General features: G+C 43.9%; 1 protein-coding gene across 1 annotated transcript in view; it reads left to right on the forward strand.

The window, feature by feature from the left end:
• Positions 1-3712, forward strand: part of KCMF1 (potassium channel modulatory factor 1) — a 73762-nt gene extending 70050 nt beyond the window's left edge. Inside the window, exon 7 of the mRNA XM_028514482.2 lies at positions 1171-3712. Coding sequence (XP_028370283.1) covers positions 1171-1432 — 262 coding nt within the window. The 3' untranslated portion in view covers positions 1433-3712. The remainder of the gene's footprint in view (positions 1-1170) is intronic.
• Positions 3713-14513: the final 10801 nt, after the last annotated feature.

Below are 14513 nucleotides of genomic sequence, written 5' to 3' on the forward strand. Positions count from 1 at the left end.
TCTGAAATTTGGATCTTTTAATTTGTATTCTGAGCCATAGATTTAATCACTTTGGTGGTTTTGAACTTGACAGCTATGAGATTTTGAGCAAGTCAACTTAACCTCTGCTTCAGTTTCCTCTTCCTGTGAAATGGTGATAATAACAGGACTTAACTCACAGGAGTTAAGAGAGATAATTTAAAAAGCATTTAGAACAGAGCCTGACCCATTGTAAGTGCCCTCCCTTGTTAACTTTGGGAAGCCTCTGTGCCTTTCACGTAGGAAAGACAGTAGAGAGCAGGTGCCAGCTGCAGAGGAGCGCGGAGCAGCTCTGTCTGTGGGCTCCACGTGCATCTGGCTTCCCTGGGAGAAGCTCCTGTCCTGCACGCCTGCTGGACCTCCTTCACTGTCTCTGTCTTCCATGTTTTGTTCGTTTTCCTGAATCCATTGCTCCACTAGTTTTCCTGTCCGTCTTTGCCACTAACAATGTAGAAGAAATAAAATCAGTACTGAAACTAAGCAGAATTTTGCTTAAGTTATTTAAGAGGTTAGTAGTGAGAATTCAGCTCTTAACATCTATCCTGCCTCCAGGCAGATAAACATTCTAGGCCGTTAAACCTCAGGTCAGCCCTGCTTATTACCAGGTCCTCAGTTGGAGAAGTGTGCAGGGGACTGTGATGGGCTGGTTCTTGCCCTCATGGGCTTCTTCATTTTGGGAAGAATTACGTGGAAGTAATAGAGAAAAGACAAACTTTTAGGAATTCTTTTCAGTCAAATATTCTAGTCACTACAGATTTGTCTTTATGACCAGGGTTGCTACGTTCCCCATTTTTACTACCCACAGGTGAAATCCCGGTTAAGGAAATCACTACTTCCCCAAGCACCTAATCTGTTAGAAATTTTGTTTTCCTCAGAAGAATTTTCACCACGTGTTCTCTGAAGGGAACATGGGAAGTCTAAAGGTATTTGTCTCATTGAATCTAATTAAAGCACCGATTGCACCTCAGGGTAACAGTGTCACTACACGTGTGGGATGAATCTTGAGAAAACTCAGGTGGTAAATTAGGGCAGAGTGTTCTGGGGGTGTCTCAGGTTCTGAGCGCCACACCTGCAGGATGTCGCAGAAATTTCACATGCCATTGTCCATTGACTTTTGTCCAATAAGGTCTTTTCTTTTTTTAACTTACACAGGTTGAACGATCCTAAAATGTCCGAAACAGAGCGCCAGTCCCTGGAAAGCGAGCGTGCAGACCGCAGCCTGTTTGTCCAGGAGCTCCTTCTGTCCACTCTGGTGCGCGAGGAGAGCTCCTCCTCGGACGAGGATGACCGGGGCGAGATGGCTGATTTTGGTGCTATGGGCTGTGTAGATATTATGCCTTTAGATGTTGCTTTAGAAAACCTAAATTTAAAAGAGAGTAATAAAGGAAATGAGCCTCCACCACCTCCTCTTTGATGACATCCCAATTCGCAGACAATGTCCTCTGTGCTGTATTTGCCAATGAAAGTGGACAACAACTATCTTGGGTTTGTTTGGTGATTGTAATTTCAGGTCTGTCAATCTTGTTACATTGTGTACATTCAAAAGGAAGAGAGAAAATATATATGATAATCATTTCCACATAACTAATTTTTACTTCTAGCAGGTAAATGTAGGTAGCAGTGCAGGGGTGATCTCTGCTTCCTGTACCTTGACATGCAAAAGGCTCTTCTAATACTCCACATTCAAACTGAAGAGGAAAATTGAAATCTCTAATGAAGCTGCTGTGTGTATTTATGAATATTAATGAATAAAAACTGCTTGGATGGTTTACCTTAACTACTGCATGAGGTTTTTTGCAGCGTGCATGAGTTTTAGTGACCTTGTTATTTAAAAAATTAAATACAAGGAGTAAAACTTAAACAAAAATAAAAGCCCAAAGCTTTCCCAAACATTATTCAATGGTTACGCGGCAAAAGAGTTACCTGATGAAGTAGCTTTTGAATAATGTCTGCCCGAATCACCTTTCTTTGTGTGCCTCCTACGCATAGAGCCGGCTCTGCAGTGGAATCTGAGGGTTGTAGCAGGTGTCGCGCTCCGCCCTGTGTGACTGTCCTGTCGCCCTGTTAATGATCTTACCCACGTGGAGCTCAGCCTGTCTCGTTAACTCATCTATAGAAGACACACCAGTAAAGCTACTGTCGGAATCTGCTGCAGGGTGCTTGTGTGCCCTGAAAACAAATCCTGTTCATAGTTGTTTTGAGTTTTTACTTTTTGTGGTTGTTTAAATTTTTTTCAATTGTTAAATGTTTTATTTGGGTGTAGATGAATTTCATTTATTCACTGTTCAACAAAATTAACCTGAATTATGTTGTCTTTGTTCTTGAAAATCTCACATTCTCAATCATATTTTGTGTTATTTATGTATGTGCTTCATGGTTTGCTGAGACAGATCAGTATCAGGGGAGCTTTGAGGGTTTGCCTTCCCAGATTTTGTCGATACATTACAACCAAATTCTTGATGCTAACTTCAGCACCTTTTATTTATTGGGTTTTCTCTGGCATAAAAAGTAAAGCCTTTTAATTGAATCATGCCACCTATATGCCTATATTATTAATCCTATGTGTAAAAAAATGTACAGCTTTTTGGGTTTGTTTTGGGGTTTAGATGGGCCGGGATATTTTTTTATTTTCTGTTGCAGTTTTTGTGCGTAGACTTTCACAATAGCTCCAAGGCAGGGACAGCGGATTTGGGGTTCGGGGGGCAGTTTTTGGAATGTAAATTTAGGACTTTTAAAAAAAGGTGCGCACAGCTTCTGATAAATTTATAACTAGACTTAATCTAATCATGTCTCGTTCCAGTTCTCAGTTCTCTGAGCCCTTTTCTCAGTCTCCTTTCCCTCAGCCCTTTTTCTTTCTCGTGTGCGTTTCTCCGTTTCTGCAACATGACAAGCATACAGACGCGAGCACCGTCCGGTGTTCTTCCGAGAACTGTGAAGTCCATGCTCATCCAAATGTAACCAAAAAGGAACTCACCCCACATGTCTAAAAAACTGTTGCTTCTCCTCTGCAACTTAAGACTCCATCAGTTTCCAGCTATAATAGCTTTGTTTTCTTTAATTTCTGTGACAGAAAATGTTTCAAGGAGAATTTTACACCAGGCTTCTAGTTCTACTAGAAGTCAAGTCCAGGAGTGATTTCTTTTTCTCAATTGGTTGTTGAAACGTTTCAAAAACCAGTTTTCAAGCTGTGGTCTTTTCAAACACATCTTCTGCACATAAGTCACACATTTCAATAAAGCATTTTCAAGACTGTTGACCACTTGAATTTCTTTGCTGTTGATGAATTAGCCTAACCATTACTCAGAGATTTTATATCTCTAATCCAGTAATTTTTTTTTCTTTTCATGCTAAAAGGTCCTGGTTTTGTGTGAATGCACTACTTTGGATATGAGAAATAGAAATTGCCAATTATATGCTTTCCCTTTTCTGCACAAATGATGGGAAAATGTAAGATCCTTTTTTTTTTTAACGTGGTTTGAGGCAACTGTAATTTCATTAGGGCAGTTTAATTTAGGTGATGAATTTAACACTTCAGAAGACTTCAAGTTTCGTAAGCTTCCATCTCATGTCGAATACTGTTATTATTTTCTACCAGCTATTTTACAGATACCTCACCTCATCCTGTATGTAATCAATAATGATGTATTATCTTAGGACAGAAAGACAGACTATCAATATAAAAAATATATTTTAAGTCCTTCAAATTCTTGTGTCCTTTTTGTTTAGTTTCTGAATTAACCTATTTTTGGAATTACTGAATAATAATTGCAAAGACTTTGATGTAGAGGAGACAAAATCAATATACCACTGTTTATTTTGGCTACACCTTCAAATTTCTGAGTACCAAATCCTGGGTTTTGAGAGGTTTGGTTTTGTTTCATTTGAGTGTCTAGGGTATAATAAGTTTGTAAGTGTTCTACAGTGCTTGTCTTTACTTTCTGTTTGTTAATAATTTTAATCTTTCTGTTCAAAGTGTTCTGGAAGAGTTTAATGTCATGACTCAGAGAATACAAAAAAAAATTTTATAGTAAAGAGGAAGACCTGCAGAGAATGTTTATTTCTGTGTATGTAATTTATGGAGCAGACTGTGCTGTGTGTTCAAGAATGCCAGAGTGATTCCCGCCAGACTCTCATTGTGTATAGGGATCCGTGAGTGTCGCACTCCTGGGCGTTTAGTCACAGAGAACAATGGAATTTGCAGTTTGACCAAAATAGTGGAATCTACTTCATGACTTCCTCATATTGTCATTCATTTAGTTTCCTAAAGTATTTGAACCCTGAACAAATAGATGTTCCTATACTTTTATGGCAATAGTCATAAGATACAATTTCTGTTATTGGCTACAGTGAAATACTTGGATTTGGATTTAGTTTGTATAGTTGTTTTTAACCCACAGAATTGGAGTCTAGTTTTACTAACAGTAGTAGATTCTTGTTGATAATTAGACTCAGGTAATTTAAGAGAAAGCCCATTTCCCTAGGTCCCCCAAGGAATTGTGGTTTACAATAGCAGATTACATTATTAGAATAACAGAAGCAACACAAAAATCTATCCCATTCCCCTCACTGCCTCCTCAGGCCCAACAGGTTTTCTCTCAGTGTTTGCATTTTTGGTAGTGCACAGCGGTCATCTTCCTGAGCCGCAGACCACAAGTGAAAACCGCAGGAAAGGGCCCGGCAGCTCTCATGGCCCCTCACAGCAAGTATCGCACTTCCCTGTGTACTTGACTCCATGGCTCTTGGGGTCCACACACACATCAGTAGTTCATACCTCTGGAAGGGCCAGTGGGGAAGGGAGGTGATAAAAAGGAAAGGTGGTGGAAGGAGGTGGTTGGAGAAAAGGGGTCTTCTGAGCAGGACCCCAGCCACTGAAAAGCGCTCAGTGAAAAGTTTCACTGGGGTCCAGTCGGTTAGTTCAGCCCCGCCTGTACATCGGGAATGTGCAGAAACTACCCACAGGGAGCGGTGGATGCTGCTAAAAGCCCTGACGAAGGAGCGCAGTTTTGTAAGGGAAAGCCCCACAGCTGAAGCTGTTCTGTTCGTCAGTCATGGCATGTACAGTTTTGGAGGCACATGAAAATTTATTTCATTATTAAAGCAGCAGGTATGAAATTTTCTAGAATTATATGCTGAAGTTGATGTTAATGCAGGCACAAAGGACATGCTTTTCTGTGCTCTTTCTACAGCTCCACTAGACACTAAACCCAAAACAGTTCTCTTCCAGGACGATACTGGAGCCCTGTCTCTAGGTTGGAGTTGGGGGGAAGTCAGAGCTGGAATGCGAGGTGGAGCAAGTGTTTGCAGATTTCCTGGTCATTTGTGACAATGTTGTGAAGTTCTGTGGCTTTGAACATGGCCTTACCTGAATAATTTCATAACTGCATTACAAAGCCAAATTTGAGTAATTTTTTCAGAATAGAATAAAAATGTATCCCTTGTGCCCATCAACTTCAACCATGCTTAAGTAATGCTTTGCCTTTGTTTCTGGTTGGTTAGTACTTGTTAACTTTCGGTTCTTCTGGGTTTTTTCTGCCCATCTCTGTCAAATAATTGTTCTATAAATAAACATACGGGCTTGGGGAATTTCTTAAGGAATCCTGCTGCAAGTGTCGCATGTAGATGTTGCCACTTGGTTGGCAGATTCAGTTTGAAAGATGATTTTCCCAGAGAAGCTGGCCCAGAACCTGAAATCCATGTGGCCTTGTGGTCAGTTGCTGTCAGGTGGGCAGTGTCAGCTTCCTCAGATTACAAAGGTGTTTCCCTCCAGTCCTCTGGTTTTATAAAGTCAGTTGAATTTTCAGGAGATGGTTTTAAAAAGTGTTTGGTTAAAAAGACCATGATTTTGCAACCCTGCTGACTTCCCTTGGTGCCCAGATTGTGCAGACACTGATGCATGTGCGCAGGTGATTTGGAAACCCATGTGGGCCGTGTGCACAAATCCTTCTGAGCTGCTCTGCGAGCGCCTGCACCCACAGTTTTTCTCCCCTAATCTGAGAGGTCTGCACTAACCCTTTAGGACCAACAGGAACCTAGCATTTACATTGTTTCCTTTGCAGGCTGGATGTGGCCTGTGGTTTGTTGGCTCCCCTGTCTACACAAACCACTCTCCCGGATCTCCCATGCCATTCTTTTGAGCTTAGTAGGTTCAGAGCTTTGGTCTAAGCCTAAGCATCATTTACAGCTGGCAACTTTAACATTCTCCCCTCTCCCACTCATGTCTCAAGAGAATTCTTCAGAAACAATTTCTTAAAGGCCTTTCTCCCTCATCTAGTTGGGAGTGTTTTCAAAGGTCACCAAGCCTGTTGCATTTGGTAGATAAATCTAGTGATGTCTGATCCAGTGAGTGAGCTACTCCTTTAAATTTCGCTACCAGACTTATGTGAGTGTGTTTAGTATTTTAACCCTACACATAGAACATCAGTCTGCACTTAATAACAAAGCTGGCATGGAAACAGTCCATATGTCCCATTTTGTAAGCTGAAGGCCCAGCTCTCTTGTTTTTAGATGTCCTGACAACACCCTGGATAAAAGGATGACCTGAGGTCAAAGTATCAATGTTCCTAAATTAAGATTTTGTAAAACTTCTAGATCAGCAAGTGGACCGGGCCAACTAGAAAGTGGGCACCAGCCACTATCTGGAGGATGACAATTGCATGGACTCTTCCACCCTAACCACATAAACCATCCTGGCCGGGCTTTAATACTTTTAATTTCACCTAGAAGCTGCTTGTGACAAGGAACAAGACACTAGTTTCACCAATAACCCATTTTTTGATATGCAGTGTGCTAATTCAAGTCTGTTCAGTTGCCAAAGAGCTTGTCAAAGCTGCCCCAGGAAGCAAGCCCAGTTGGATAGCAGCCACCTCGTTAGTGGACCACTGCTAGAATGAGGGCTAACCTTTCAAAAAGTCACACAGATGATGCTGTGGTATTTTTAAGTGAATTACAGACGTTGCAATGGGCTGCCCGGCTAATTTATTGAACCCTTGTATGGATTATCTTTTATAACAACATCACTTGGTCAACAAGCGTCTCTCTGTTTTTTATTGAATATATTTTTGGTTGCATATAGAAACAAGCTTTGTGTTACATCATTTTGCGTTGCACCTGTGTGGACATCTTGAGTTCAATGCTTGTGTTGTACTGTAAGATATAAATGATGCTCAAAAGACTTGGATTGCTGTAGTACCCATGTCTTAGCTGATCTACAGGGAATTTCTGTAGTTTTAAATGTCCCACAAATAGCTTGTTTTCTTCTGTCTGCCTGCATGTTTCATTAATGCTTTCCAGCAACACCTAAAGTTTTAGCTTCATTTGCCTACAGAATTTTCAGGACCCATCCAGCTTACCCTAAGACCCAGGCTGATGGCAGTTGGGATGCAGAGCTTGAGAAGTTAAGGTGTGGCTTCTGTCCTCTGTCCAGAAAAGGACTTTAGAATACTTCCTCTACTTAAGCTTCACAGGACAAGGGAGACTAGAAGGAAGGAACCGGGAGGACCCTCCAGGACTCCATCGGGATGAGCATGCTCCACCCAGGAAGGACCAGCGCCAGAACCAGACTTGCTCCTTAGCAATTTTACTTCCTTGTCAGGGTCTCTGTTGGCTTCTTGGTTGTCATTGGATTTTTTTCTCATTCAACGCACTCAACTGTCTTCAGTGAATGATAGAGTTCAAAGAGATTGGTGAAAAGCACACATTTTTGACATCCTGAACAACAGCCTTTCACTTTAGCCTGGGGCTCTAGGAGTTGAGGCAATGAAGTGGAGTCTCTAAAGGAAGGTGCAGTGTATCTTTTAAGAACACCTTGAGCATATTTCAAGGAGGCTTAATTATTTGTAATGTTTTTTTCCCAAGTGGCCACCGTTGTATGGTTACAGAGCACCAAACAGGTCCATCTGATTAAACCAAAACCCACCACGCAGGTGCTCAGGAGCTCGTCCAGTGGCCCAGAGGCTGACGTCCCACACTGCTCTGTCTCACACTGCCTTCAGTGCAGCCGGGGACGGACTGAGTTTCCTAAAGGATGCAACAAATACTACTTTTCACCTCTTATGATGCTATAATGTAGACATTGTTATGTGGCATTCCAAGTACAATTTAGGACAGTATTTAGCAAAGTGTCTGGAAAATGCTGAGCTTTTACATGTTTGTAAATTCTGTAACCAGCTATAATAGGTAGACACGAGGAGAAAGAATGGAGGAAGTTGTTGGGAAGATTTCAATGAATGGTAAGAATGGATATGGACTTTCATATTAGAAATTAGGGTTCATCTTATCATTTTGAGGTACCCTCTCCCAACTCAAAAGTGCCCAAATTGTCCTGGCTGGGTAGCTCAGTTGGTTAGATTGTCGTCCCAGCACACCAAGGTTATGGGTTTGATCCCTGGTCAGGGCATGTACAAAAATCAACCAATAAGTGGAAGAACAAGTGAGTCTCCCTCCCTCTCTGTTTCTCTTTCAGTCCTCAAGTCATGCCTGGACTAGGAGGCAAGTACTGGGCAATAATTGGTCAGTCAGCTCTGGATGGGAGTGTGACATTGGCAGAATCCCTTGGGTCACTAACATTGCTTGCCCCAAGGGGGAGAGAAAGGAGTTGATGCTGTTCCTTGATAAAAGGAGAGAATTTAAAGTTCATTAAGAGGATGAAGAGATGCACAGTTTTGTATAAAGGGTGGTAGATGAGGCTCAAAATCAAGTGGAGTTAAAGGTGAAGTTTACGAAAAACCTGGGGATAGACACCTGGAATTAAAGCTCAGAGTTGGAAACGCCCGGTTGTCCTCTGAAAGCAGTTCCCACAGAAATGCTGGTGACGAGTGGACACCCACCCAGAACTGGGAGAAGCTACAGTGCAGTGGTTACAAGCACAGACATGGTTCCAGTCCTGGGTTACTACTCACTACTTGTGTGATCTTGGTCAAGTGAATTAACCTTAATTAGTCTTTCACTATTAAAGTGAAAGTATTAAATAGTGTGATAATTCGGTGTCTGCTGCAAAGTAACCAATAAGAGGTAGGTTGAGGCAGGAAGGCAGAGAACACAACAGGAAATTCACAGGCAGCTCCAGAAGACAGAGCACCTGCCCTGCTTCAGACATTTCTAAGATACCAGGCAAAACCCTCCCTGAGAATCAGTGACCTAGTAAAAATGAAAACCCAAGATTCTTATCCGAAGAGTGTGATCAAGGGGAGAGAGGTATCAGCCTAGCTCAGGTGGTCGTAGGTATCACTGATTGACCCCTCACAGAGGATCCTACCACCTTTTCTTTACTCAGTTTGCTGCGCCTACCAAGTGCCAGATCCTCCAGGTTCTGCTGGCATGGCACTGTTTCCGTTCAGTTGCTTAGGCCAAAATCTGTTGGGATCATTTCCTACTCTCCTCGCACTGCACATCTGCCTAATCAGCAGACCTCCTGCGCTATTACCATCACTTCTCCAGGACCCGACTCACCCTTCTCACCATCTCCACTGCTCGCCCTGCCCGGGGCCACCTTCAGTTGTCTCCTACCAGGATCATCGCCATCATCCCCAACTGGCATTCCTGTCTCTTCCCAATCTCTTCTCGACACAGCAGCGGGACCGGCTCCTTAGAGCCCAGTGAGATCCCACCACTGCTCACCTCAGACCCTGCAGTCTTTCCATCCATCTGAGCAGAGGCCAGAGTTCTCACCATGACCCCGAGGCCCTGCAGGTTATGGTTCTTGTCATTTTTCTGGGCTCAGCTCCTGCTGCTTTATTCCCCTCACCCCAGCCTCACTTGCCACCTCGCTGTTGAAACTTACGCCTTTGCAGCTCCCTTTTCTTGGAAGGCCCTTGTTCCCTTACCTCCTTCCGTGTGTCAACAAGGCCTTCCCTGACCATCCAATTAAAGACAGTGATCCTATCCCCCGCCCAAGCCTCCCAGAATTCCCTAGCCCCCTTCCTCACTTTTTTTTCCCCATAACTCACCACCATCTGACTCCCCCCACATCTACATACATACACATGCATCATACACATACAGACACACATGTGGATGCTACCTTTCTGTTAGTCACCACCTCCCTGTGTGTCTACAACAATGTCTGGCACATAGTAGGTGCTCTGGAGATACTTATGAAAGAATGAATATTGTGGGCCAGGATGTTCAGAGTGATTTTAAAAGTACACACCAATATGAAACACTGCTGCTGCGAGAAAGATTTTGGCAGTTCCTCAAAAAATTATACATGGACCCAGCAATTCTACTCCTAGGTATACACAAGAGAATTAAAAACATGTTCATGATAGTTACATGCAAAAAAAAAATGAAACTTGACCACTAACTTAAACCATACACCAAAATAAATTCAACATGGATACAGGACTTAAATATAAGTTGTGACACCATAAAAGTCCTAGAGGAGAACATAGGCAGGAAAACTTCAGATATCCCATGCAGTAATACTTTCACTGATACATCCCCTAGGGCAAAGGATATAGAGGACAGAATAAACAAATGGGCCTACATCAAACTAAAAAGCTTCTGCACATCTACAGAAAACATCAGCAAAATAAAAAGGGAACCGACCATATAGGAAAATATATTTGTCAATGATACCTCGAACAAGGGTTCGATCTCCAAAATATATGAAAAACTCACACGACTCCAAACCAGGAAGACAAACAACCCAATTTAAAAATGGATAAAGGACCTGAACAGATACTTCTCCAAGGAGGACATACAGACAGCCCAGAGACATATGAAAGGATGCTCAGCATCACTAGCCATCAGAGAGATGCAAATTAAAACCACAGTGACATACTACTTCACACCGGTCAGAATGGCCACCATAAACAAATCAACAAACAACAAGTGCTGGCAAGGTTGTGGAAAAAAGGGAACCCTAGTGCACTGTTGGTGGGAATGCAGACTGGTGCAGCCACTGTGGAAAATGGTGGGGAATTTCCTCTGAAAACTAAAAATGGAACTGCCCTTTGACCTGGTAATTTCCACCGCTGGGATCATCCCCTAAGAACCCTGAAACACCAATTCCAAAGAACCTATACACCCCAATGTTTGTAGCAGCATTATTTCCAATAGCCAAGTGCTGGAAACAGCTTAAGTGCCTATTAGTAAATGAATGGATCAAAAACTGTGCTACTTTACACAATGGAATACTACAACGCAGCAGAAAGAAGGAGCTCCTACCCTTCATGACAGTATGGATGGAACTGGAGAGCATTATGCTAAGTGAAATAAGGCAGGTGATGAAAGACAAATACCATATGATCTCACCTATAAGTAGAATCTAATCAACAAAACAAATAAGTGAGCAAAATAGAACCAGAGACATGGGACAAAGGGACAGTGACCAGAAGGGAGCGGGGAGGGAGATGACGGGGAAAAATCAGAAGGATCAAGTCAGGGAACATGTATAAAGGACTCGTGAACAAAGACACCAGTGGGGAGATGATTGAATGTGGGAGAGTGGGGTGGACAGGGCAGGGGAAAATGGGGACAAGTATAATTGAACAACAATAAAAAATTAAAGAAAAAGCATATGTTCACACACAAATTCATACATGAATAGTCAAATCAGCATCACTCAGAAAGCCAGAATATGGAAACAACTCAAATGTCATTCAAGCGATGAACGGGCAAACAAAGCGTGATATATCCCGTTGGTGGAATGCCGTTTGGCCCTACAGAGAATGAAGTGCTGACACAGGCTACAACTTGGAAGGACCTTGAAAACATGCAGGTGAGGGAAGCCAGAAACAAAGGCCACATGCTGTACTGTTTCATTGAAGTGAAGTGACTGGAATAGGCAAACCCATAGAGACAGACAGTGGACTGATGGTCGCTGGAGCTGGGCAGGAGGGAGAGTACCTGCTAATGGTGCAGGGTTTCTTTTGATGAACTGCTCTAGAATTAGGTAATGTTGATGCTTGCACAATTCTGTGGCTATATTTGAAACCACTGAGTTGCAGCCTTTAAAATGGTGAACTTTGTGAACTTTATCTCAAGTAAAAAACACCTGTGTTCGATATTCTTACTATCCCCATCTTACAGGTGGTAACACTAAGTTCAGGGGAACGGCTCTGCTCCCCTGAGTTCCCCGGCGACCTAGCATGTGTCCGCGTGAGCAAGGCTTGACTGCAGTGGAGGCTAGTAAGCAGCCTTGTGAGTTGCTTGGCTGGAGGTGAGGGTTGGCTTCTGCACAGCAGAGTGACTCACTGCCCCTACCATCTGTTATCTAAACCTCCAGCTCGGTGTCATCTTGTGGGACTAGGGACGCAATGAGCTGATACCATGCTGACTCTGCTTCTGCTGTCTGTGCACGTAACTTCCTGTCTGAGTCCTTGTGGGTTCAATGTCTCCGTCAACGGCCCGTCTACGAAGTGGGGCCAGCCATCCAGCAGCTGCAGCAGTAATCCTCCCAGCCCCAGTGGCCACCGCACTGCTGCTTTGGGAAGACTGAACACTAAGACACAAAGACAAAATAAATTTTCCCAGGTCCCCCCACTGCCAGAGCCAAGATCCTAGCCCAGGTGGGCTGACTCAAATCACACAAAGTAAAATCCATCTGGCATGATATTCGATATGACAGTAAATTAAAATTAGGACATTTCTAGAAAACACAGGACGATTTGTCCTACTAACGTTCTTCTCTGACCCTTCAGAATTGATGCCTTCTCTTTACTACAACAAACTGAGAGGAGTCAAGAATTCCAAAGTCTCTCTAGGGCATTTAGACTGTCATCCTCAGCAAAATTTTGGGTAGGACACAAAGCCACTTAACTTTTAGAAGCACTGGCCGAGGAGTACACATACATTTCTTCCTCAGGATTAGAATTAAACTTCTGACCTTTAGACTATATTTGAACCTTGTCTCCAAAATTGCCACTGCAATTTCCAAAGGGTCATCACTCAGCAGAAACACCTGAGTCATGGTACCTCACCGAGGCCTCTGTCACCACCCTGATCCTGCAGCTGTGTCTTCTGTCCTTGAGGTGGAGACACTTAGCTAATTCCTGGGAACCAGAGGCAGCAGGTTCTGAAAAGTTTCTGCTTGTGTCTGAGGTCAAAGGCATCACTTCAGCAGTGATGGTGGCATCTGGGCAGTTCCACAGCTCCCCTGCTTGGTCTGCAAGACTGGTGGTCAGCCATCATGAGCAGGTTCCACGTTGACAAAGAGGCAGGGAAGTCCTGCTCTAGTAGCATAGGGCCAAACCCGGGGGGTGCCAGCTCTGAGACTGAATCCCAGCTCTGGCCCCAGCCAGCCATGTGAGGTTAGAACAGTTCCTAACCTGCTCTGTGAGCGCTCCCGCACAGCTTGACTGTGTTGATGGGTGGAAGACAAGTCCAGAAGGCACCCAGCCGTCTCACACCTAGAAAGCTCTAACTGGTCCAGCGAGGAAATGTCTGGGGAAAATCCACGCTTTCATTACCCAACCATGGGGAAGTAGGTCCTTCCAGCTTTAAGAGCAGCAGTGTTGCCTGGCGAGGGACTTCTAAGTCTCAGAATCAGGGAGGGATCTGAGCCAGACCTCCCATCATCTAGCAACTTCTCTGCCTTCCGCTCAGCTGTGAGCTGAGGCAAGCCAGCAAGAACCAAGGTAGTCTAGCAGAGTGTTTTTCAAGGAGCCTTGAAAAGGGGGCGGTGGCCTCGTGTTGAACACGGCCTCCAACATTTGCAGTTGACTCTGCAACTTGCTCATTGCAGCAAAGGTGTGCGGGTGACTGTCGCCACCCTTATTTCAGAAAAAAACTGGACACCATTGCTTGTATTTATCTGGGCTGTTAGTGCGTTCCAGGAATTTTGTTGCTTTGCATCACCATTTCATTTCATTTGCTGTCATTGCCCCATTTGAGAAAGGACAAAACTGAGGGCCAAGAGGGCTAAGTAACTTCCCCAGAGCTGGCCCAGGCCAGCAGGACTGTGTTTCCCGAAGCGAGGGCGGCTGGAGAGCCTGGCGGTATTCGGGAACAAACGAGGATGAGGTTCCGATGTGGCCACGTGGGGGCAGTGGATCAACACAAACAGACGGACACCCCCAGCCCAGCCTTCAGTCCCGGGAGGCTGCCTGGGAGTCCATTTTAACATTTATTTTACAGGTTTCCCGGGCAATAGAGGAAATTGGGGAAAGTGTGGTGTCTGGGCCCGCCTGCCTGGGATCGAAGCTGCCTTCATCATTTCCCAGTTGTGTGATGTGAGGAAGTTATTTATCCTGATGGCTCTTGTTTCCTGCTCTGCAAAGGCTCACGCGGCAATGGGCTGGATGGGACTCCGAAGCAGTAGAGGACTTAACTGTTGGAAGCCAGGGCGTTGCAGTCATCACAGGCAGCAGCAAGGCTGAAGTGTCTGGCTGATGAGAGCAGAGCAGAAATGTTTTGCAGATGATTAATAGGACTTAGAATAACCACAGGCAAAATATTCAATAGTGGGTTAGCCAACAAGGAAGGGTACTACTCAAATTGAACCATCAAAAGATATCAAGGATGATGATGATGATGATGAAGCTGCAGTCAGTTGC

Source organism: Phyllostomus discolor, chromosome 6 (genome assembly GCF_004126475.2).
Source record: "Phyllostomus discolor isolate MPI-MPIP mPhyDis1 chromosome 6, mPhyDis1.pri.v3, whole genome shotgun sequence".
Lineage (NCBI taxonomy): Eukaryota > Metazoa > Chordata > Mammalia > Chiroptera > Phyllostomidae > Phyllostomus > Phyllostomus discolor.